The 24031-nt window shown below is 35.8% G+C and overlaps 2 protein-coding genes across 8 annotated transcripts in view; one reads left to right on the top strand and one right to left on the bottom strand.

The window, feature by feature from the left end:
• Positions 1 to 24031, top strand: part of vermilion (Tryptophan 2,3-dioxygenase vermilion) — a 236349-nt gene that overhangs the window by 195440 nt on the left and 16878 nt on the right. The window lies entirely within an intron of this gene.
• The window catches only part of ldd (lipid droplet defective), a 36047-nt gene that overhangs the window by 7343 nt on the left and 4673 nt on the right, over positions 1 to 24031 (bottom strand). For 5 of the 7 annotated variants that reach the window (XM_089084791.1, XM_089084798.1, XM_011648585.2 and 2 more), the window contains 46 exons: positions 20426 to 20507; positions 20121 to 20344; positions 19409 to 19551; positions 19198 to 19328; positions 18721 to 19106; positions 18285 to 18599; positions 17951 to 18206; positions 17628 to 17825; positions 17339 to 17553; positions 16872 to 17082; positions 16386 to 16759; positions 15983 to 16271; positions 15703 to 15897; positions 15292 to 15509; positions 14994 to 15178; positions 14315 to 14829; positions 13812 to 14201; positions 13102 to 13734; positions 12840 to 13034; positions 12647 to 12729; positions 12410 to 12572; positions 12139 to 12320; positions 11314 to 11937; positions 11021 to 11151; positions 10627 to 10949; positions 10373 to 10553; positions 10096 to 10236; positions 9714 to 10031; positions 9098 to 9596; positions 8852 to 8972; positions 8501 to 8691; positions 8231 to 8369; positions 7607 to 7814; positions 6579 to 6719; positions 5496 to 5685; positions 5155 to 5352; positions 4293 to 4835; positions 3743 to 3918; positions 3023 to 3287; positions 2837 to 2933; positions 2613 to 2755; positions 2317 to 2517; positions 1664 to 1844; positions 1381 to 1493; positions 475 to 1303; positions 94 to 242 (listed from right to left, as the gene is read on the bottom strand). In XM_089084791.1, coding sequence (XP_088940917.1) covers positions 94 to 242; positions 475 to 1303; positions 1381 to 1493; positions 1664 to 1844; positions 2317 to 2517; positions 2613 to 2755; positions 2837 to 2933; positions 3023 to 3287; positions 3743 to 3918; positions 4293 to 4835; positions 5155 to 5352; positions 5496 to 5685; positions 6579 to 6719; positions 7607 to 7814; positions 8231 to 8369; positions 8501 to 8691; positions 8852 to 8972; positions 9098 to 9596; positions 9714 to 10031; positions 10096 to 10236; positions 10373 to 10553; positions 10627 to 10949; positions 11021 to 11151; positions 11314 to 11937; positions 12139 to 12320; positions 12410 to 12572; positions 12647 to 12729; positions 12840 to 13034; positions 13102 to 13734; positions 13812 to 14201; positions 14315 to 14829; positions 14994 to 15178; positions 15292 to 15509; positions 15703 to 15897; positions 15983 to 16271; positions 16386 to 16759; positions 16872 to 17082; positions 17339 to 17553; positions 17628 to 17825; positions 17951 to 18206; positions 18285 to 18599; positions 18721 to 19106; positions 19198 to 19328; positions 19409 to 19551; positions 20121 to 20344; positions 20426 to 20488 — 11666 coding nt within the window. In that variant the 5' untranslated portion in view covers positions 20489 to 20507. The remainder of the gene's footprint in view (positions 1 to 93; positions 243 to 474; positions 1304 to 1380; positions 1494 to 1663; positions 1845 to 2316; positions 2518 to 2612; positions 2756 to 2836; positions 2934 to 3022; positions 3288 to 3742; positions 3919 to 4292; positions 4836 to 5154; positions 5353 to 5495; positions 5686 to 6578; positions 6720 to 7606; positions 7815 to 8230; positions 8370 to 8500; positions 8692 to 8851; positions 8973 to 9097; positions 9597 to 9713; positions 10032 to 10095; positions 10237 to 10372; positions 10554 to 10626; positions 10950 to 11020; positions 11152 to 11313; positions 11938 to 12138; positions 12321 to 12409; positions 12573 to 12646; positions 12730 to 12839; positions 13035 to 13101; positions 13735 to 13811; positions 14202 to 14314; positions 14830 to 14993; positions 15179 to 15291; positions 15510 to 15702; positions 15898 to 15982; positions 16272 to 16385; positions 16760 to 16871; positions 17083 to 17338; positions 17554 to 17627; positions 17826 to 17950; positions 18207 to 18284; positions 18600 to 18720; positions 19107 to 19197; positions 19329 to 19408; positions 19552 to 20120; positions 20345 to 20425; positions 20508 to 24031) is intronic. The other 2 variants (XM_089084808.1, XM_089084809.1) reach the window with 2 other exon arrangements.

Here is a 24031-nt window from a genome sequence, read left to right as displayed (position 1 = left end):
AATTGTATTATTTTATTGCAAAATTGTAATTATTTGAAATAATTTGTAAAATTGTATTATTTTATTGCAAAATTGTAGAATTACGCAAAGTACCTTGTGGGTTCATCCATGAGAACAATGGCAGCAGGTGCCATGACGCTTATCGCGGCACATAGCTTCCTTTTGTTACCGCCGCTGAGACCAGCGATCCTTCGATGAGCATACTTGAGTAGATCGAATCTCTTCAGCATTGTCTCCACAGCCTGAAATAATAAATGAATCCCTGAGGTTCCAATTTCGAACTTTTGCAATCTTAAAGTCCAGTTCTTTCTCTTCCGAGACAAAAGAATTTGTAGAAATTTACAAGAGCATTCTTAACGATACTTCTCAAAAATATTAAATATTACAGACAAAGAGATATAAATTTTAAAAAGTCTATGAAGTTTTGATCAACAGTTTCATATCTCTTTTCGGATATAGTTCTCACTCACTTACCCTAGGAACGTTGTTTAACCCGCAAACTTCGCCGTGAATCGTTAAACACTGGTGGGGCGTAAGAAATCCGTCCAGGGCGTCGCTCTGAGGACAATAGCCAACTTCACCGTTGCACAAAGGTCCAACGCCAATCTCTTTTCCTTTTAGAATAATCTTTCCGGCCGTAGGAATGATTTCAGTTGTCAGCATCTTGAACGTCGTGCTTTTTCCCGCCCCGTTCACTCCCAAGAGACCGAAACATTTTCCTGCCTGTACGCCAAAACTTAAATTTTGCACAGCGACGTTCGTCCCGTACACACTTCTGTATTCCTTCCTCAATTTCATGGTCTTCAGGGTATCGTCGACCATTCCAGCCTCGACTCTGAGTCTCTCTCTGGCAACATCTTCATCTTCTTGCACGGTTTCGTAACTGATGATTTTCCGTTTTCTCAGATCGGGCAAGACACGACACTCGATCACTAAATTCAGCACAAATAAAATCTCACCGATCACAAACAAGAAAATATAATGAATACCGAGAAGATCCCAGCCGAGCGGAGACTTGTAAGTGTCCATGTGAAATCTTTGCAACAGTTCGGAGGTGATGTCGTTCCTCGTTATCTCGACCAATCCGTCGCCGAGGGTGTATTGCGGGAAGATCATTAGAACGTAATGCAGAATGTTTCTCACATTTTCGGCCGTTTTACTCCTGCCAAGAATGTCGAGAACTAAAATAGTCGCCAGAGAGGCCACGCCTATGAAGGTGTTTACGCAGAAGAGCACCATATTGGACAGGCTTGAATCGTCGAACGCTTTTTCAGCTAGATGTGAAAACGGTATAGCCGCCCATCTAAAACAATCGATGAATATTTTATAAATATTTATATTGATTTTGATGCGTACGAATGATTAAACGCGAATGCTTACGCGAATAAAATTAATAAAAGACAGACACCGGCCAGATTATCTCTCGCAACGTAAGCTGACAAACCAAAGATCTCGAAAACAATGATCGCTAGGCAAGTAGCGCAAGCAAATACCTAAAAGAAGAAAGAAATTAAAAATATCATGATATAAAAAATATTATTATATCAATTATAAAAATATTATAATACATTATGTATAAACATTAGAAATTTAATCGTGTTACAAGACGATTTATTCCTAGCATGTTAACAAATTCTATTCTTTTCTCACATTGATAACTCACTATGAAATCCCAAATTAAAATTGTCGTCCAATACGTGACGGGATGAACTCCAGCTAAATAGAGTATTCTCTTCTCCTCTGACAATCGTTCTCTGACTATTTCCTTTGTTCCTTGAGCTCCAACCAGACTGAAAGCTATCAACAGTACCAACGCTACGCCAACGTCCGCCACATGCTGCAATCTAATGGAATAAAATGTTATAACATAAAATTTTAGAAATGACACGATTTTAAATGATACGATCTGTTTAAACAAGCTGCTGTAAAAATTTAAAAATGAATATCTTCTTTGCATAATATACGTGTATTTGATTTTTAATATTAACCACGAAAAGCAAACAAAAGTAGCGTTAGTAACGTTGAAACACGTAGTCGCTATTCGATGGTATGAATATCAAATGATGCGGTACGTTAATTAAAAGTAAACGAAACGATCTCTACATCGAGATGTTTCACTTGTCGACTCTTTTTAGTTCAAGAGCTTCAACTGCAATCGTCTTCGCTTATCCGTTTGAACAAATACCGTCCGTATCTCGTCATATGAAATTGTATAATTAATTAATTCCGCGGACACGCGATTGTGATTTTTGTTAGTTTCCCCCCCCTCCCCCATAATTACGACTTTGTCATGTCGTGGTTAAAATTAATGCTCACAATGTGGTTCGATTCAGCTGATCGCTCGACAGCTTCAAGGGGTGATTGAGGGTAGTTAAGTGTCCTTGCACTCCGGACGCTCGTAGGATCGCCTCGTTGAGGGCATTCAGGTACGCCGGCAGCGAATGGTGGCCCTTGTTATTGTACCAAACGATAAAAAGAGGATCCTCCTTGAAATGTGTCAGAGACCAACCGCCGTATCTGCCAGACGTTGTTTGTTCAGAAAATTTCAATGAGAAAAAATTTCTCTCGGTATCTAATTTCTTTTTTTCTTTTTACGCGATAATGAAATCTACCGTTTCTCTATGTACTCCTGATGCGTTGAAACTATCCAGTCCAGAGTAGGTCGGCCAGGTAATGTTTGAAGAAGACCTTCGACAGCTTTCGAGACGCCTCGACAAGTTTGTTGACCATCCAGACATTCGCAAGTTCCAGTATCCTGCGAATTATTTAAACATTTATACATTCAATTTATTTAAAGTTCTCATAAATTTCAAGATAACTGTCATTTGTTACGCACATTAGGTAACGTTTGCCATGCGCCAGCATAATCATCCCCGAAACGATCGTGCAGCTGCATAGATACGTGTTGTAGGAACGGATCGTTACTATCAATACTGCAATGACAAAAGACAAAAAAATTCATTAAAAAATTCGTCATGTCTTTACTTTTTCTTTCTGTTAAAAAAATTCTGACTTCTCCTACCTATAAAAGTAAGTCGGATGAGTGTCATAAAGTTTGGGAGTTAAATCCAGAGGTGGTTCGTTCTCAGACGGTGGACGTATTAGAGAAAATCCCATGGCAACTGCAACGAACATAGTCGGCAAAACGAGCGCGGCCAACGGCGCTCTCCAGTCTCTCGCGAAATGCCATAGCCTTTTTTTTATCATGGCTTTCATTTGTCGAATTGGCGAAGGCTTCAATACTGTCTCGGTAATTAAATCGAGAGTGTCATCTGGTGCGGAAACTTCTGCGCAAAGTGAAAAACCTTCATTTTTCTCTCTAAACTTATGTGCTGTCAATTGAATGTCAATTAAACTGAATTTCTTTCTCTACGAAATAATAAATCTAATTTATTTTAATTTGAATGCTTAATTAAATGTCTAAGACACTGACTTTGAGAAACGCAGCATTTTGTAATTAATAGTTTTATTCCATTTTTTCGGTTTTTATTTTTCTCTTTTTTGTATCAAGTATTATAACTGTATGAATTATGAAAATTAATTTTTTTTTTTTAATTTTCTATTTTCGAAAGAGATTTTTCTGTCGATTGGTTATTGGTTTTATTTTTAACTTTTTTATTGCTTTCTTATTTTTTTTTCTTTTAAATTTTAAAAATCTGGATAATACAGGATTAAATAGATTTTTTTAATTAAGTAGGTGAATTTTATCTATATCACGGCGTGCACGTGGAACATTTCTCACCGACGTGCTCCACATTAATGACGCTATCTTGACTCGCTCTGATAATGCTCGATCCGTTGTCTGCACGCGCGCAAAGATCCAAGAAGACTCTTTCCAGAGTGTCGCACTCCAATGAGAAGTGCGAGAATCCCAAGAGCTTACGGTTGTCTTCGAGCGCCTTCGCCACTTGCGCGATGCTGAAACAGACATCCCTAGCTTTATTCGAAGGCAAACGCAGATGTTTAATCGATTTTGTCTCGAGTATGATCATAACGATTCCTCCTAAGATAAATCACGATACTTGAAGCATGCAAATATTTGCAAAGACAGCATGAAAATTACGAACTGCTCGCAGCATTATCATAAATTACTGCGCAATGAGTTGATTTTATCTCGTATTTTCTTTTAACTTGCATGTATTGCACGTAAATTTATATTAATTCCTTTTCGCGAATTATACAAAATTAATTTCACGAAAAAAATTTACATAAATAAAATTCGACGTTCAATTTTGAAGCTAATTAATTCTTAAATGATACGCGAGTTAGCAGTTAACATTACAAATATTTACTCATTGTTGATGCCATTTTTTCCTTGGAAAGGCAATGCGATGGTGACTTCTGATTCTGAGTCTTCGTTTATCACGGGATTCGGTACGATTTCCTCGACGACGGTACGAAGAGCCTTCAGATTCTTTTTATCGATTGTCGTTTCTCCTATCCCCCCTATCCCCGCCTCTCCGTTGGCATAGTGTTCGAGCGAGAAAGCTACGTTCAATCTATACCCTCTGCCATGCGTCATTTTCAAGGAGAGTGGCGAACCGGTGCACAGAATTTTCCCTTTATGCATCACCACGACTGTATCGCTCAACATGTCAGCCTCGTCCAAATGGTGAGTCGAGAGGAGCACGGTCCTGCCGACTCTGTGTTGATCGATCAATCGCCAAATCCGCCGTCGAGCAGCGGGATCCACTCCGGCACCAGGTTCATCCAGAATCACCAATCGTGGTGAACCGAGGAAGGCCAAAGCCACGCAAAGTCTGCGTCGTGTACCGCCTGACAAACGTGATACAGGCTCGTGTTCTTGCCGTCCGAGTTCCAAGGAAACCAGCATTCTGCAAAAAAAAAAAAAAGAAAAACAAATAAATTTGATGATTGACTTCAAAATCGCAACTGTTACAAAATGGTTTTTCGGAAAAGCTGAAAAAATTAATTTTCTTCCTTAAGCGAAAGTATATATTAACGTGAAGTATAAATGTGAAGTATATTAAAAGATTAAGGCCCGATTGTACCATTGTTATTTTTAAACATGTATTTGTTATCTTTCTTTCTAAGAAAGACAGACACATGTTTAAGTCTCGCCAAAGAAAATGCAATTTGATGCAATTAGGTGTAAGGGATGAAATATGTTAATAGATTTTTTTCTCGTCTTACTCGTTAACATATTTCTCCATATCGATATTATTGTTAGGCCTCTTAAGTTTCCAGTAAAATATCATGTGCTCCTTCGGCGTCAGAGTCCCGATGAGTACGTTATCTTGAGGACACACCCCTATATCGGGCTTGCAATTCTTCTCGCCGTTTAAGCAAATTTCGCCGTTGGTCGGAGCCACCATTCCCGTTAGCATCTTGCTGTAATGAAAACACGAAATTGACGAATTCGCTAAATCATTATTATTATTATTATTATTATTATATAAATTGTCAATATGGAATTGTTCGATTTAAAAATATATTACGAAATACATTAAAGCTAATTGAGACAATTAACGTACATAATAGTAGTCTTTCCTGCGCCGTTTCTGCCAAGCAGACTTGTTACTTCACCCTCGCAGAGTTTCAAAGTGAAGTCATCCACGGCGACGACGTCACCCTGTTCAGTCCGATAGACTTTTCGAACGTTCTCAAACTTGACGCCGATTTGCTTCTCCGTGACTGTCAAGCTGCTAAAATCGCTCTCGTCGTCTGTACGTTTCGGCAACAAATGACAATTTGTTTTTCAAATCAAGTTTATAATAACGATACCTGTGCGTAATATCGAAAGCAAGAGTTTCTACCAATTTCACAATATAACATCGTCAGAAAAGCGAAAGTTTAAACATTATTTCCGAAGAAAAAGCACAATTCCGTATTCCGCATACATACCAGCAAATATCTTTCTGGCATTAAATTCCTATACCTTTACTCGAGTCCAGGAACAAATGTGATGTTCCTTTTTATATACTTAAACTATGTATGCATGCGATGCGTGCAATGCGTGCATGTTCTAGAGATCACAGAAACCGCACAAACATGGCGTATATAATTGGAACAAAATGTACGAGCAGTCATCTTAAAATACTTGCTTGTTGTAAGAATATAATATAACGTAATAATTGCAAAGAAAAAATATGTAACATTCACAGAAAGTTCATGCAGATGCGATTACATTTACATGCATGAAAGCGTCTCGAGATGCGTCTCGAGATATAAAAAGCATGATACATGTATATTTGTGACAAGAATAAAAAGAATTATTAACAACAAATTATTAATTGCAATTACAAAGAGGAAAAATTAACTTTTATAATATTTTATAATATTAACAAAAACGAATGCTGCTCGAATTGCGCAAGAAAATAAGTTCTTTTACTCTGAGAGTCGATTAAATTTTTTACAGAAATAGCAAAATTCGAAATTCCTAAAACGGCAATGAGACATTGACAATAATTTCCATCGCGAGAGCAAAATTTAACCTAGTTTACGTCTATCATGGGCATTCTTTTTATTCATGCCTCCCGTGCGTTCAGCCGACATGCAGAAGGCAAGCTGAAAACAAACTTTCATGACATGTACGTGCACGGGGAATAGTGCGATACCTTGGTAAGTGGCTGAGGAATGGAGAACGTCGTTAGTGAAATAGAGGTTGTTGACGAAGGTGAGGTAGCTCGGCCTGCCATAGAGAGAGCGCGTGTCGGCCCACCATAAGCTACGGGATCTCAAACCGTGAAAGCCCCTACCTGGAAAATTATCGGTAATGCTCGTTCGTTTCGCAAATAACTCACCAGGTCTTCTTATCAACTTCTCTTAAACGCGCCTCATCACGTCGAATCCGATCACCTGGATTTTTCTTGCAGATGCATCTCGTTATTACACAGAAGAGTGAGAGAGAGAGAGAGAGAGGGAGAGTATGTGTATGTGTGCAGAGTTTGTGAAAATATGATGATACCGCATACCAGGACGATATGCATAATTTTATAATAATTTTTGTATGTGAGAGCCATGCGGAAGGGATACGTTAGAATAACATTTTTCCATCAGAGTAATATCATTAAATTAAATAGGAAATAATTAATTTGGTCATAAAATGTTTTAAGTAGTTAATTAGTTGATTAACTAAATTGTCAAATAATATTTAATCAAATAATTATCCATTGAATTAATACAAATAAATCAATATATCAAAATTAATGCTCTGCTGACTTGAAACAATTTCTGCATTTTTACCAACAACTGATTGTTTTATGATTTTTAAAAAATTTCGAAATAATCCTAAAGATTATTATAATTTATTCTAAATAACTCTATCGTATGACTCGATTTTATTATAACTGTTATTGATGAAAAATAGGGCACTGAGACATAGATAGACAGATATATAATTCTGAGTTACCACTTACACCGATAAAATCAAGAGCTCTGTGAAAAATTCTCTTGTTAATAAAGTTCAATCTTATATAAAGAAATCACGATTATCGATCACAATCGGTCTCGTACGATAATATTATGAAGAAAAATAGCGTCAGTGTTAGCCAATCTACTAGTCACTGTTAACACCTCCACCAGAACGTCGCAGACGTTCATTTCATTTTCGAAATTAGACGGGAGATGCGCGTCGGATTTATACCTGAATCAGTATATCTAGCGATGAGATAGCCAATCACGGCGTACAGACAACCGTCGAAAGCGATGATTATCAACAACAATCCCAGAGACATCGGATCACCAGGACTCGATTCCTCCCACAAATTCGCCCAAGTGAGACCGATGCTTTGAACTTCCTTTCGCACTGCGTACAGGCATCCGTAGCAGAAGCTGGTTGACATGCTCAGGCACTGAGAAAAATAAATCGTTAGAAATAGAGAAGGCAACCTCTCGGCAAACTCGATCTTAGGCGTGTAACAAGTTTTCTTTCATTGAATTTATATATATAAATTCGAAATTGATTGCTATATCGCGAACTACGTGTCATTATTTTTAATGAACAACGCGGCAGCTCAAAGCTGTTTTTTTAATAAATCGATAATCAAATTTTAAATCGATTAATTCTCTCCCTTTTCCCCTATTGAAAATTCTTAAATAAAAAATAAATAAATTTGTTTTGTGACAAACATTTGACAATACAATGAATCATTAAACGTACATAATCTAACGTTAGTAACAACGCGTTTAATTGCTTACTTTTGGTTGATTAATACTTTTACTTTATAGAATTAAATAAGAATGCTGTTAGATTGCTAGCTCGACTCACAATGAAAAGTTTGAATCCGAGTCCGAATACAGCCTCCATGGCGATAACAATAATGTATGGCATATAAGTTAATAGGAACATGACGACTGTAGAAACAGCGGCGAGACTGGCGGAGCTAAACATCGTCGAGATCATATAGCTGAAATATGATTCAGATTTATAATTGTTAATGCTGGGGAGTAGAAGAAACTTCATGCGTACTTCATGCGAAACTTCATCCGAATACAACGCAATCGTGTAATAATAGAGATTTCTTAGAAGAGTACTTACCAAAAAGTCACTACAGAAAAGATGTAATCGAAAAGTAAAATAAGCACTATGAGAGGATCCGATCGCGGAAGGATTTTTCCAGCCAGTAAAATCAAGGAAATGCAAATCATCACAATCGATAGCTCTGCGTAAGACGTGATGAACCAAGCCAAGGTATTTCGCCATGGCTTCAATCCCATTACGCTCATTACCTGAAAAATTAATGTCAACAAACGGATAATTATAGCGTCGCGTTTTCCGTAAGAAACCTTGTTGTTTCATAAAATCCATTCTATATGTTATCATATTGCATATCAAAAATTATATCCTAAATTACAGATTATTTGAAATAATTTTTATTAATAATTATACCATAGAATTTTGCGATTCTCTTTCCCAAACGATATGCCTGACGGCTGATCCAACACACATCATTAATGCGAAGAAGAAGCATACTTGCAATCCTTGAGACTCATAAAGCGTTGTTTGAAATCTATAATGTTTATTTCCTTTATTAATAAATAATTACGAATGACTGCTCATGAGAAATAACAACATTATAATTTTCATTGATTAAGATTTTTATCGTAAAATCACACAATTATTTCTTTGACTCACGGTGCGTGTTTGTAACACGGATATGGCATCTGTTGTGTAACTGTCTTCCAATCGAGATCCCTTCGTGCTTTCGTCTTCACAATCGCGCGATCGATGGAGTCCTGAAGTTGAATGAAACCTCGAAGATACCTGAGATGCTCAATGAAACTGCTTTCTGGTCCGGGAATCCAAAATTGATTCTTCAATCGCCTGGTGGACGGCACGTAATCTACGTCCATTCGAATCTTATAGGTAATATTGTTTGGTAATTCGTGATCTAGAGATCTCTTCATCCGATTCGAAGAAGCGTCGTTCAGAAAGATCACTCCTGCCAGAAACTCATTCGTATCAGTCAAACGACTGGCCGCTTCCTCCAGTTCCTCTTCCGTGGAGAATCCTATTGTTCTATTTACTAACACGCATCCCATCATGTCGTTCAGCATCTCAATCATCGAAATTAATTTATTCGATTTTTTTAACCGCCATGCGATTTCGCTGAGGTTCAATTCGGAAAAGTCGCCTATATGATAATAATGGACAAACCAAATGAGAACATTTACTTACTAATTTCAACGCAATTTTTAATTTTTTTTTTATTGTTAAGGGGATGAAGTTTCAAGCTTGAAGTAAAAAGTACCTTCGAAATTACCGCCACTCATCGACTTGATTGCTACTTTCATAACGTCGGAAGACATTATACTCTGCAGTTCCTTCAAAGTATCGCTCATATCTGTGAGATTGGCCAGAGACTTGAGAGTCTTCTCGACACTATTCATCAGCACACTGAAGTGTTCCATCTGCACGAAAGTTTCGTTCGCCAAAGCCATGACCTCGGAGATCACTGTAGTATTAGGTGCGTAAAGAATCTGGCCGCGTAATAGAGGTTTAACGTACGACCAGACGATCTTTCCGCCAGGTATGGCGAGTACAGTTTTATACGTTTCTCTGCAGATACCTAAAATTTTTAACATTATAAGTTTAATAAATTATTTTATTTTCCATAATTTTTACTGTCTTACTTGGCAAAGACTCGAGTTCCTTTCGATCGAACGCCGTGTTACTATCCTCCAAACTGGATATAATTTTGTAAATTTGCCCGTTATCTTGAATCAATTGTTTACCACAAAGCATTTCACTCGAATCCTTCAGAAATTGGGAGTCTAAAAAATAAAAAATCTAAGAAATTGGGAATCTAAAAAATTTGTGTGTACAAAATTTAATAAAAGAAGTTAAAATTTAGCTCGAATTTTTTTGATTCTCGACTTAAATATAAAATCGACATGTTACATGACTTACTGGACAGATTTTCTTCATCAAGATTTTCTGTTTCAACTCCAAAAGAAAAATTCCCTGATAGTCTGTCTTTGAAAAGTGGAAATAGTTCCGCGGCGACGCCAAGATTGTCCAATATAACTTTCCCTTCGGCTTCGGTTAAATTAGCGTTAGCCAATATACTTTTCACATTAGCGCTCATTAACTGAAACAAAAACAAATATTTTTCCAAATTCTTGAATCCTAGAATCGAAACAATAAATCAAAGGCAGCGTTACGTTTTTGAAAATATATTCGAAATTTAAATTCTTCATCAACGTGATAGTGATATTTTGCGTCTGAGAGTCTTCTAATTGGCAAAGCGCGGAGCTAACTTCTTCGGCAGTCACAAGATTGTTATCAAAGTGTAACATATCACCGAGTTTCTCGGGTGAGCAAATAGTATCTTTCAAGCTAATGACACCACGTTCCTTCATGAAGACTGAAATCATGTCTATCTTGGCTTCGCCCAAGGTGAGAGCGATCTCGTTACTGATACCAATTTTATCAATCAAATATATTCGCACGACATCCCAGTTATCGAACATTTCTTTGACGACGTCTGTAAAATGTAAATTATTAGCTAGAGAAAATTACAACATGATCTAACGAAATTTAAGCATAATTTAATACACTTCATATCCAATAATCCCAAGTTTTTGAAAATCTCCATTGACTCCAATGTTTCAATTATTGTATGTAAATCGTCGATTATTTCCTGATCATCTATGAACGGTTCCACATCCTCAAGGAGTTCTTTCATTCTATAAAAAAAAGTATAGTAAAAGTATTTTTTAATGCAATATCAAAACATCAAGAATTACAAATAAATGATAGACCTTTAAAAATTATAACACAATAATTCTAAACCAAAGTTTTATGAGAAAAAAAGAAATTTTATTTAATTTTATTTAATATTTATTTACCCGTCAAATAATTTGTCGATAGTTTTATCCTTTAATATATGAACGATGCCCTCGGCAATATCGGAGACTCCGAGAACGTTGGTGACATCGTCGAGATCTATTTTACTAGCGACGTCCAGCAGACTTCCGCCCTCCGCGAGAATCGAGGACAGATGAATCAAGATCTCCTTGAGCCAGAAGAGATTCCAGGAAGCATCTGTGCGCCAGAAAGACATCTGCCGACCTATGAGCTCCAAGTCCAGACTGCGAGCCAGTCGGCTCGAAATGTCGGCTACCGACGGATATTTGGATGCTCTTGGATCGTATCGGAAAACCTTAGCCGCTCTCTTCGAGCTGAGGAAAGTATATAGAACCGTCTCGTTTCGGCAGTCGGCTTTCGTCTTGCACAAACTCGTGTTCAGCTTGTTTAGAATCGCGTTCACGTTGATCGTGGCGTTTGGTAACGCGGCGTCGATGTCGGCGAGGTCGGACTTCTTCACCACCTCGCGCAACGGCTTCCAAATAGGCACGTGTTCCTCGGCCAATCTGGTTAAATTGTTGATGTTCTCGTGGACGGTCGCCGAATCCACGATGTAAACGTTCTTTTCCAACATGTCCAGTACGCTCAGAAGGAATGTAATGTATCTTGAATATATAATGACATTAAATGTTAACAGACACAAGATTCTCGATATGATGATAATGGACAATAACTAAATATAACTAAATAAATAATGAGAATCACTATCGTAAACAGTGCGCAATTGTATATTTAATCTCAACTAGTATGACAATAATATTATTTTATTGCTAAATGCGTATATCGCTCGTGACGGAGATACTTACAATCCTGGCCTAGAATACGTAGGACCGCCGACAAATTTGTAGAAACAATCGTTCACTTGATTACTGTATGTCTCGTTTTGAAAATCGATTATAATATCGGCGATGTAATGCAAGGTAATCTCGAATGTATCCAAAAACTCATTTAGCGTCTTCTTGGTATTGAGATATTTATAACTTTTGAGCTGATAAATTTTTTTCAAATTAATAAGTAATATAACATTATGGTAATTTTTTACACAATTTATTATCGTGTACATAATTTATTTCTTACCATACTGCCTGTTTTATTCCAGTTAAAATCATTCATCAAAATGTTATGCACTTCTGATATATTTAATCGATTCATTTGGCAGAGTAATTTTGAGTATTGACTATGATAGATCAATTGAGAATTTAAAATCTCCATTGGAAGCGTAATGCACCACGTACAATTTCTAAAATAAAAATACCGTACAGTATTATATTTTTTTAATTAGATCAATTATCATCTTTTAATAATATTACTTACGCAACATTATATCGAGATTCAAAAAAGTTTCTGAAAATCGATATTGTCTTCTTTATCATGGAATATGCCAGAGCTTTCGTGTCCTGCAAACATTTTTAAAATAAGGCAATATTTTTGAAAGTTAAATAATAACATTTGCGATTTATTTATTCAATCGGTACGAATATTCAACAAATGAGAGAATGTTGTTTACCTTCTTCTTATACTGCGCGACGAAATCTTTTAGAGTACCCTCTTCGAACGACGTCCACCACGCAGGAATTTTCAGCTGTTTGAAGCCTTCGTGCGAAAAGCGAATTAAACTAGTCTGAAAGCTTTGTACCCTTTGCATCACTTGCGTTTCGTAAACGGAGCCTGGTATTTCAGCCCTATCAGACATGGAGCTATCCTACAAATCAAATTAAATTAATTATAATATACATTCAGTGTAATTATTAATCTATGACAGACATTACGTTGTATTGTCCCTCAAAAGGCAACAGGTCTGTCCAAGTATTCGGCTTGTTACCCTTCTGATGACAGAAACTCGTAAGGCTGGCCAGCAAGCCTTTCTTCCTTATGTAATTAGGTGGAATCAAATATCGATCGATATCGCAAGGATACACCTGACCAAGGAGTAGCTTCTGTATAAAATCATCCAGCCTCTCGGACGAGACGAAGGTGTCGACAGCGGTGATAACAAGATTAGGCATATCTTCCGCGAGTGTTAATATCGATTTTAGCTTTGAATTCTCATACATGACTCGCAGTTTCTGCCAGACATCTCCGCCCGAGATGAGATTGCTCACGGATTCTAGAACCTGAAATAATCTCCTGGACCCAATGAGGGACTCGTATGTCATCTCTTCGAGTTTAAAAATATATGCAAACTTTCGATAATTAAAGATCCAAGATTTTTCAGCTTTCAGGATCAAGGCCCAGGTTTCGTTTGACAGATTCTCCCACGTCGTCGCGTTGAGGATATTCGATCTGAGACTTACCCCTAGTGATGTGTGTGTAAAATTCGAAATAATATCCAACAATGTTATTAACGACATAGTTAACGGCGTTGTTCTCGAAAGGGTAATTGTCCGACCAGTGACAACGTCCTGCGAAAAAAAATACGCAGGGATTAAAAATAATTAAATGAAATAAATTATTTTAATTGTATTTTCTGTACGCGTACATAGTATTCGTCGCTCGTGACAGTCCTCAGCAGCTGATGGGGATCGAACGAGCACACTTCCCGTAGAAAATGTATCCTGTTTGCTGTGGACCAATAATCAGAGTTGAAATAATGGGTGCACATAATCTTTCTGACATCCTTGTAATTCATAAACCAGCCGATCGTGTCGTTAAATGTGCTAAGGGTGGCAATTAGAGCGATAGTCTCTTCCGGATGAGCTTCCAAAATCTTTAACATTTGACGCATGTCGCCGTTCTCCAATTCCCAAATTTCTAATTTGTAGTCATGTGTTTTGGCGTTCTTCAACACGTTGCCAATGTGCATTATAATCTCCGACATACCCTCCATAATTAATCTGTAAGTCGTCCAGTTTTGATCCAATGTTACCTCCTGAAAAAGGATAGCCACTTGTTGCGTCACTTATGCGAAGAGATCATCCGATTAAATCTGTGAAACTTCCGCTTCCATAAAATATAAATGTAAATGTGACAATTATCATTTACCTTATGCAAAGTGCTCTCGTCACTTTTGATCTCGAGACTCTCTCTCAGCATCTGGAATACATGCTCCGAATATTTTTTCGAAAACGGCTTTTCGATGACGACATTATTTTTCACCGTACGGCCGATAGTTTTCACAAGATCGTACAAATCGCCAATCATCGAAGCCACGTAAGATCGATACTTATTGACGGGTTTCTTCCAGATCGTTATTTCCGCCATATAGAGATCCGTGTAGACATTAAAGTTCTCAGGATCGAGATCACAAGTAAAATTTTTCAAGGTCCTATATTCTTCGACACTCAGACCAACTTTTTCATCTGACAGCCAATCGAACATCATTGAACACGTAATTGCAACGTTATTTTTCAATGCTGTGATAATTTGATCGTCTACTGTAGGATTGGATAGCCCGTTCACTAACGTCGAGAGGATGTAAGGCAATTGGTTGTAGAAAATAGTAATAGGAGATGTATTATCGAATCCTAACAAGGATAACAAACTAATTTTCCCGGTGCCTAAAAAGTAAAATATCACAATAAAAATTAAAATTGAAACAATAAAAATTAATAATTAATAATTAAAATTAAAATACAAAAAATTGAATATCAATTTTCTTAATGTATATATATCACAAATATTATTTACTAATAATATTGAATAGTCAAAAATTTTTGTTTACCATCTTTTAATATATTAGTCACGATACGTGCGCTTTTATGAATGACATTAGAAAAATACTTTAAAAGAATGAGAATACGATCAGTATCGTTGACTGATGGTTGCCAAACTCCACTTGCAGAATAATCGCTGCCAAAAGATTTGATTGCTTTGTCGATCTCTAAATCAATATGATCCAAAGTATTTCTTAAACAGAAATTAATGTTTTTAAAATAACTGCTATAAATTATGCCAAAATGTAAAAGATATTTTGTACAAAAGAGATTCTTTTCTGATTAAATTGAAAATTGAATTTTTACCTCCAATCATTTTTCATGCTAGGTAATCTTTCCTCAATAATGTCATCTGATTCTGTTGCGAGTGTCTTTAAATATTTCGCTAATTTTGGTTCTTCCGCAATAACGACATCTTTAGCGTCGTTTATCAGATTGTCAAATTTCGTCACTAATCGTCGAAATTTCGTGTAACCCAAAGTCCAATTAAACGATGGTAAATCTACATTTTCATCATGCTCGAACTGAAAATTAATATTATATATGTATTTAATATATAAATATTAATTTCTAATTAATAATTCAAGATTTACTTTCCAAATTTGTATTATTTTTTATTATGTTTTGTTAACATTTATTATTTGAAGAAAGAAGCTTTTCAGAATAATTCCTTCTGATTGATATATAAATAATTAAATAGAAATAAATTAAACTTACAATTTTTCGAACTCTCATTAACACCGGCTGTTCCCTCCACTCTTTAATAAAGAGACCTGGATTACAAGCAATTCTTTCGATCTCTCTAACAACTTCCTGACTTCCATTTCTTAATTCTAACGCAGAGCCAATACTTTCGTTCATGATGCAGGGCCACATCAGCTCGCGTTCTTTGTAATCATCAATTGCCGATATCTAAAAAGCGATATCCATCGCGATATATTTCGTAGAACGTGATGCTCAAAATTAATTAAACAGATACACTTGGGAAATTACTTACAAGAGGTACCGGCCTCAGAGTTATCATGTCGACTATGTCGAGAATGACTGGAGATAAATTTCTTAGGAACGTGCTCACAAGTATCTCGGTTTGTGGCATTTCCTGCAGCACCTCGGAAAGTCTCGCCACGTGATTGTTCTTCTGGATCTGATCGATAATTTTCTCGAGATTGTCGAAAATCACCGAGGTTGCCCACGCAAGCCCGTAAATGTTCTTCCAATTTTTTTTAGTTTGGATTCCGAACAATGGACTCTCCATCACGTCAAAGACCTTGCAGATTAAACCTACGCTGCAGACATATACAATGTGTTATTGATCATTTCTCGTGTATCGTAAAAAGATCTTTTTAAATAAAACATGGAGCCTTGCGTGACGAATGAAATATATTGAAAATATTTCTTACCTAATTTCCCAGGTATCTTTGGCTGTTCCTTCCGTCGTCCATGAGATCTGGAAGTTCTGCTTCAGTTTCTCCAATTTCTTAGAATCGTAATTCTGATCCTCCTGATGCACCAGGGTATCGACGTATTGGTAAATCTCGATTGTCTTCTCGTTGAAGGCCGTCCAATTAAACTCCCTTCGTCTGTAGGTAGCTTCCTCGATTTCGATGTTGGTCACGTTCAATTCCAGATTCCTTTGCACAGATTTAGATAGATAGCATACCAGTTCCTTCAGAACCGTACTATTCGATTCCTTAGGAAAATTTAGCAAATCCGGCGGATTCGGATCTATGCAGTACGTTTGTGTGAAATTAGAATACTCCAGAATCTGTAATGTCTGTTTAACAAATATTGCATTAAAATATTAAAGTTCAGCAAACTGTACATTTGATTGTATGATGTAAAATCCAAAGATTAAAGTAGATTTATTAATTGCTTTTTGAACTGACCTTGTTTTTATCCGTGACGGTAAGGTAAAACGATTCGATTAATTCAGCTGCGTGTCGGCGAACTTCTCCAATCCAGTTAGTAGGGTTAGTTCGTAGATCTTGTAAAATTATTTCAGCTAAGAAATCCATATTTTCCAGATCTGGTTTGATAGACATATACGATAAACTATGAAGACCTAGCGATTTTGCTATGCTCAAGTGAATTCCCAAGCTGAAAAACAGAAAATGTTAATGTATGAAATTAAAATAGCTGAGAATTTTAGATTCATAAATAAAAAGAAATAATTTGATGATACAAATTTAATGCACTTAGAATTATTAATTAATATAATTAAAGAAGCATACAAATAAAATAAATAAGTGAAGAATATACGTATTGAATATAATACAATAACAAAAACAAATAAAAATGAAATATAATTTACATGATCTGGAGCTTTTATTTTATTCGTGCTATTTCTACTCACATGTCTAATCTTCCTTGAAGCTGTGTCTCATCGAAAGTTTTTTTCCAATCATCACTAATTTGGAAAATCCTCCAATTCAAATATTTTGTCTTTCGCGTATTTAGATAAGTCATAAATTTTTTGACATTCCTCACAACGGATGTTAAATTTGAATTTTCGATTTTGACTGGTTGTTTAAACGCCATAGAAACCATGGTTGATAAAGTATTGCTCACCTATAAAATGTAATTTATTTAATTATGCAATACAAATAATTATTATTTGGACATTAACTAATTATTATACATACGATTCTTCCAAATTTGTCGAACTCGAAACTGTTATAAATATCAGTAATGAATTGCTTTCCATCATCTTCGCAAAATAATTTATTAATTTCGTTGGATTTGTCTGAAAGCTCAGTATAATTTTCAAATATTTCTCTCGTCGTATTTTCTTGACAGAACACTTCTTTAGCTTCTGCTTTTCTTAAATCATTTATCACAACCTATAAAAAAATTCTTTTAAATTATAATTTTATCGACTTGATTTAATTTAAAAGAATAAGAATTATCTCAATTTTTAATGAAATGTAGAATAACAATGCAACATATTTTAAAATAAATAACAAACCTCTACAAAGTCTAATCGAGAGAAGGATCGAATAATCGTTTTATATATAGTAGGTTGAAGATTTGTCAGTATCGTTTGGACTAAATTATGATGCTTTATAAAAATCTCATAAAATCTTTTCAAAATTTCTTCATGAAGAACAGCAACGTGATGAGTCATTTGCACAATATTGTCCGCTAACGATACCAAGTATGTAGCTGAATTTACTAAGTTAGTGGAAAAGAAACTTCTGAGTCCATCGAAAACTTCAGCGGCTCTAAATTAAAAATTAAGTAATATTACAAGCAATTGAATCGATTAACACTTTATTTATATTTAAAGAAAAGATACTTGCAATTCAAAATCATCTACGTTGCGATCCAGCAGCTTGTTAGTGAGTTTGATACCGTCCTGTAAAATCAGGAAAGACAGGTCCAATATCTGCGTGATATTTTCATTATTTTCGGAATTTTCGGAGAAAGTCGATATTGTCCCATGCAACCGATCCATCATACTGAAGATATCGTCTTCCGTGGAATTGATTTTTTGATGCACAAATTCCTTTAGCAACTTCAGGAGTCTGTTTAATTTCAAAAATCCACTTCGGGCGATCGGCCAGTCTCGTTCGTACGCAAATATGGGATCGAGAATCGCAATGGCTTTGTTGATGCTGAAATTAAAATATTCCGCGTTCCAGTATTCCTCATATAGCTTCGAAATATAGCTTCGAAAAATAGAATTGGAAATATGAAGAAATAAATTTAGGGAAAGAACATTGCAAACCGACTCACAAGCCCAGATCGATTTCCTTGAAAGTTACATTATGAAAGGTCAGAATTATTTTCGGCAGCCATTCACGGATTCTCAAGTACTCGGGTATGTATTTCTTAGACGTTTTCAAATCGAGAATGGTTTCTATTGCTCGTTTGAGATCCTGAAAGAAATCGTAATGGCGAAATTTTGCCATCGCGCGATCGACCATCTCCAGTAAACCAGTAAAGTCCAGGTGTTTGGAAACATTCTCCAAAATATCAGGAATCGCTAACGGGTCGATGTTGCAAAGAATATTCGAGATCTCCGCAAAATCCTCTTCTTTAGGTAGAATCAAGTAGTTTTTTAAGTTTTCCGCCGAGCAAACGACGCCGTCGATGTTGGACGAACCAAAGGTTTGAATTAACTGTAACAAATAAGAATTGACGTAAATAATATTCCTTTTGAAAGATGCATAATTACTGACTATATTTATTGAAATTGATATATTTATTTACGTATATTAATTTCACGGATGACTCGAATAAACCGTCGATCAAACCCTCCCTCGCTCCCGGCATATGAGATCTCAGTACGGTTTTAATCTGCTCGTGATTGTTGAACAAATCGCCCAAGCGGATTCCTTTATCTGTCGACATATCCAGATATTTAATTGTCGAAGAATAAAATTAAATTTCAACTCGTATGCGATGCAAACCGAATGCGTACCGAAAAGCGCCTTGATTTCCGGCTTGGTGAGTATCTGTGCCATTGACTTCAATAGTTGAATACTCTGCGGCAATGTTTCCACAGCGGAGATAATCGTTTTGTTATTGAGCATCGGTTGGAGTTCCGTGATTAAAGGGCCTAAACTACATTCAGCGAAAAAAATCGTAATTAGAAATTTGTATACAAATAGCGCCTCATTACTACAATAATATAATAATAAATTTAATTACTAAAATATATAAATTATGATATAAATTAATTTGCAGTAAATCGTTAGATAAACCAAATGTATTATATAACGTTGTTGTTATCAATATTTTTTTCAATTTATCTTAATGATGTAGCTTATTTCACAAAAATATTTATCTAAACTAAAAAAATGTAATCTCGTATTCTGTTTGTATAAAATCTACGTAACCACGTAATTATAGCTGAGTCGCTATTTCACTATCAATTAATAATTCACATATACTGTTACCGTGATTATATTTTATTATATACAATATTACTTTCGTACTTATTACTTTGAAAAATTAGTTGCAGATACTTAAATTTCACACACTGTCATAAACGTAGTTTGCCAGTACTATTTTGTTTTCTCTCAGTATATTATTGCAAAGAGAAAGAGAGAGAGAGAGAGAAAGATTAAGTTATGCTTTTTCGGATTTTTTTTATCAGGAATATTGTATAAAAAAATGAATGTTGCACTAACGTGGCGTTTTTGTACGAAGGCACCTCTTCGTATTCCGACAGCGGGTCGCAGGGATTTCCAACGCTGCATATGTAACTTTGCACAAATGGCAGAAGCCCGTCTTGCGGCATCGATCTTGCGGGAAACTGACATGTTGGGTGATATTCTGGATCTATATTATCACGCACCGTATAGAGAATCAAGAAAACCACTATCGGCCAAAAGAAGACTAGAGCCAGAATTCCCTTAAAATTATTTCATATAATGAACAAGACTTGTTTCATAAAATAGGAAATAGATATCTCGTTAAATCAGCTGTGACTTACTGGCTGTCGCTTCCGAACGATATAATTCTTCCAAAGAAGAAGTCCAAGCTGATCGGTCCTCATTTTTAATGGAGGATTTTATCTGAAACACATTATTATCATTATAAGTTATTTTGAAAAATACTTAATAAGCTGAAGAAACTAATTGATGAAATAATGTATTTTAAAGTAATGAGGAAATAGTTGATTTTATTTATTTTTAATTTATTTTAATTTATTTTAATGTATTTTAAAAGGTATTTTAAAAATGAACAATTATTAATGTATCTTTTCCTCATAGCATTTGTCTTTCATAAAAATCTATAAATCTTGCTCGCGCGATTTTCCACGTATTCCTATATACTTAGCTATATTTAGAATCTATGACAATGACTGTAATTACTACCTGTTAATGTATAAGACATTGATTGCCTAAGTAAGCCATGAGAAATAATTATATACCTGAATTAATAATTCGCATAAAGTTTTTCAGTACATAAATAGCAAGCGTAAATAATAGATAAAATAATATAAATAATAAAAATAAATAGTAATAATTTAAATATGGTAATAATTTAAATATAAATTAATATCTCGATATTTGGAAAAAAAATCAATGAAATACAAAAATTGAATCTTTACTATAAAATTTATTTATATTTTATTTAAAAAAAAAAACGAAAATTATCGATACGGGTTTCGATGTTAAAAAACAATAGTTAAATTAAAGAAACGACATTTTTAATGTTAAATCGGTTAATCTATTGAAATTGAATAAACTCTAAACAATAACCGATATAAATAATATAAGGTCGAAATGTCTGTTATTTATATTATTTATATCGATCATTGTTTAGAGTTTATTTAATTTTAATCAAATTAAGAAAGTTGTTTTTCGGCCTTTATGCTCTTTGATTTAATTATTATTTTGTCATTTTTTTTTTATATTTTACAAATTGAGACATTCATTATGCGGCCCTTCCCTTACGTTACAAAGAGTCATTTGAAATCGGGCAACAACGCCCAACTCGACAACGCTTACGAGCTGAGATCTCGCTTGAAAAACTGTACCGAAAAACCTTGCGCGATACAATGGAAAGTCTCGCGAGCTTGCGTGCGGCCGTGCCGTATACTTTTGCCTAGTCTAGAGTGCTCGAAACGTGTGGAATCCACTTGAACCGAGTGCACTCGGAAAAATGCTGCCGGTGAATGGTGACCTATCAGAAAATTTTATCGCCGCATGAAGAAACAGCTGAAAATTTTTCACCGTTGTTGCAGAATCGCATTCACGTCTTACGTATCTATTACTAAGCAGCGCAATCGTGCGAGTAGCACCGGCGAATCCACTATCATTGCGAATTCACACTTGGGATGTGGGGAGATAAATAGCACTCCAAAATTGCTGCCCCGTCGCATAAAGGACGCGAGATCGACTGACGGTCGAATAAAATTAAACACCCGTACGATCGCGCAAATATTTTATGTTTTCCAATATTAGCGTTGCGCTAGCGAGACGAAAATTTATCTTTTATACGTATTTTATCCCGTTACACTGCTGCGATATTATCACGCGATAGTTATTTACATTGTACGATACGTTCCGCATTTGAATTTTTCCGACCGTAAAAGTACCACATTCACCGCGTATCTTTCTGCTTAGACAGCCATCCGCGAATGTTCCATCGGTACTACCGCTTGGCTTCGTTTTAGAATTCGATATCTCAATAAGACCTGTGAGAATTGTCTATTGTCCTTTCGTGAGCCGGAGATTCGCTCTGTCGATCGTCCTGTCTAGCACACGACCCAAACTCGACTAGTCCTATTTGCCAAAACTTTGAATATACAACCGAATTTTCGACTCGCTCAGAAAAGCGTTTCACTTTTCCTGTCTATTCTAATTACCCATACACACACATATATATATATATGTTTATATTATTTTAAATATCGAGAGTCTTTATTTTGTACGAATGAATTGCAAAGCTTGACTATGTTGCATGACAATAATAAAGCGTAACGTGACAATATCACTTTATTGGCTGATGTTTGATTGCTTGATGATGTTGATTACATTAATTGGAAAAAATAATGTTACAAAAGCGATACAAAAATACAGCCGATCGCGGGCAAATGGCAGGATAAAATTTATGTTTATCAACCGGTATCGAAAATGAAATTTGTACTGCGAGATTCAACACAAATATATACACAAATATACATGAACAGCGTGACTAATTTGCGTGTCCATCGATGCAGCTATGCAGCCGGAAATGCGTATACTGTTTTGTCGCGTGTCGCACCGACGACAGGATGCATTACAGAGATATGGAGCAGTGAACCGAGCGGCGGCTCTCGTGCAAGGATAAAATGCGTATCAGAAATAAATGTCCTGTCTGCGTCAATCTCCTTCCGGAGAAATTACAAATGCAAAGCTACGCGCGCGCACAAGTCCGAAGAAATACGAGGGCTATTTATTTCCGCTTATTAGCCGCAGCCGATCTCAGTTTAGAAGTAATCTCATTTTAAAAATTAGTAAAGCGCATAATGACAATAGTACGCTTCGAATAGATTCGCGTAAGAAGAGGCAGTCAAGGTAAAATAATCGGGTAGCTACAACGATACGGTGTAGATTATTAGAAAGTTCCGACGCAATTGCTAATAACGGCGAATGAAGAAAATTAAATTCAATGTCGCGTTTTATTAAGAGTAATTTTTCTTCGATTTCTTCTTCTTCTTTTTCTTCTTCTTCTTCTTCTTCCTCTGCTTCTTAATCGCGTGTGACCTCCAAATTAATCAGCATTCGCAGTCGCGCACATGATGACCGGTCATTCGTATACGATTACACGAGTCTCTTATGAGATAACGAAGATCCGTAGTAATTATTGATTTGCTAATCTCGTGTCGGAGTATGTCATTAACGTAATCGCAGACGATGCGATTACTGCACTTACGGAGAGCTAAACATGGCCGTAATACGATTGGCGGTACACGAAAATACAAGCGTGCCGTCATTTTAAATATTCTGCAATGCAATCTGCATCCCGTGCAAATACACGGTGTCTAGTAAATTATACAATCCGCGAGGAGATGACTCCGCGTGGAAAGGAAGAGATGAAGAGTACATTTTAATATTCGAATTCCATTTTTCATGGAAATTGCTCGATTGATAAAAAAAAATAATTTATTTCGCATTTCTTGCCGCCTGTTCTTCTTTATCTCGAATCATCCTCTCGAAGATTGTAGATCGTGATTTATTAAACGCTACGTAACAACAGATGATATTTTACTGCTAATGGAACACAAATATAGAAACACTTCGATGAGACTCAACAGTATCCTCGAGAGTTTAGTAAATGCAGATGCAGACGATAAATTCAAAGCCAATGCGTTATTTGTACAGTATGTTTTCAGAATTGTGTGTTTTCCTTTGGAAAATAGTATTTATCAGAGCGCGTTCTTTGATGTACCAAAAGTCTCGTAGAAAAGAAAAGGCACGATCTATTTTAATAATAAGGTAATAAAATACAGCTTTTGTGGAACTATTAAAACTCAATTAAGATCATCTCAATTGAAGTGTTATATTTATCGAGACCGGGTATATACGTAATAAACCCGACATTTGACATG

The sequence above is a fragment of the Pogonomyrmex barbatus genome, unplaced genomic scaffold (assembly GCF_055798465.1).
Source record: "Pogonomyrmex barbatus isolate J1 unplaced genomic scaffold, ASM5579846v1 scaffold1, whole genome shotgun sequence".
Taxonomy (NCBI): Eukaryota; Metazoa; Arthropoda; class Insecta; order Hymenoptera; family Formicidae; genus Pogonomyrmex; species Pogonomyrmex barbatus.
This window is presented reverse-complemented; position numbering and strand designations above follow the sequence as displayed.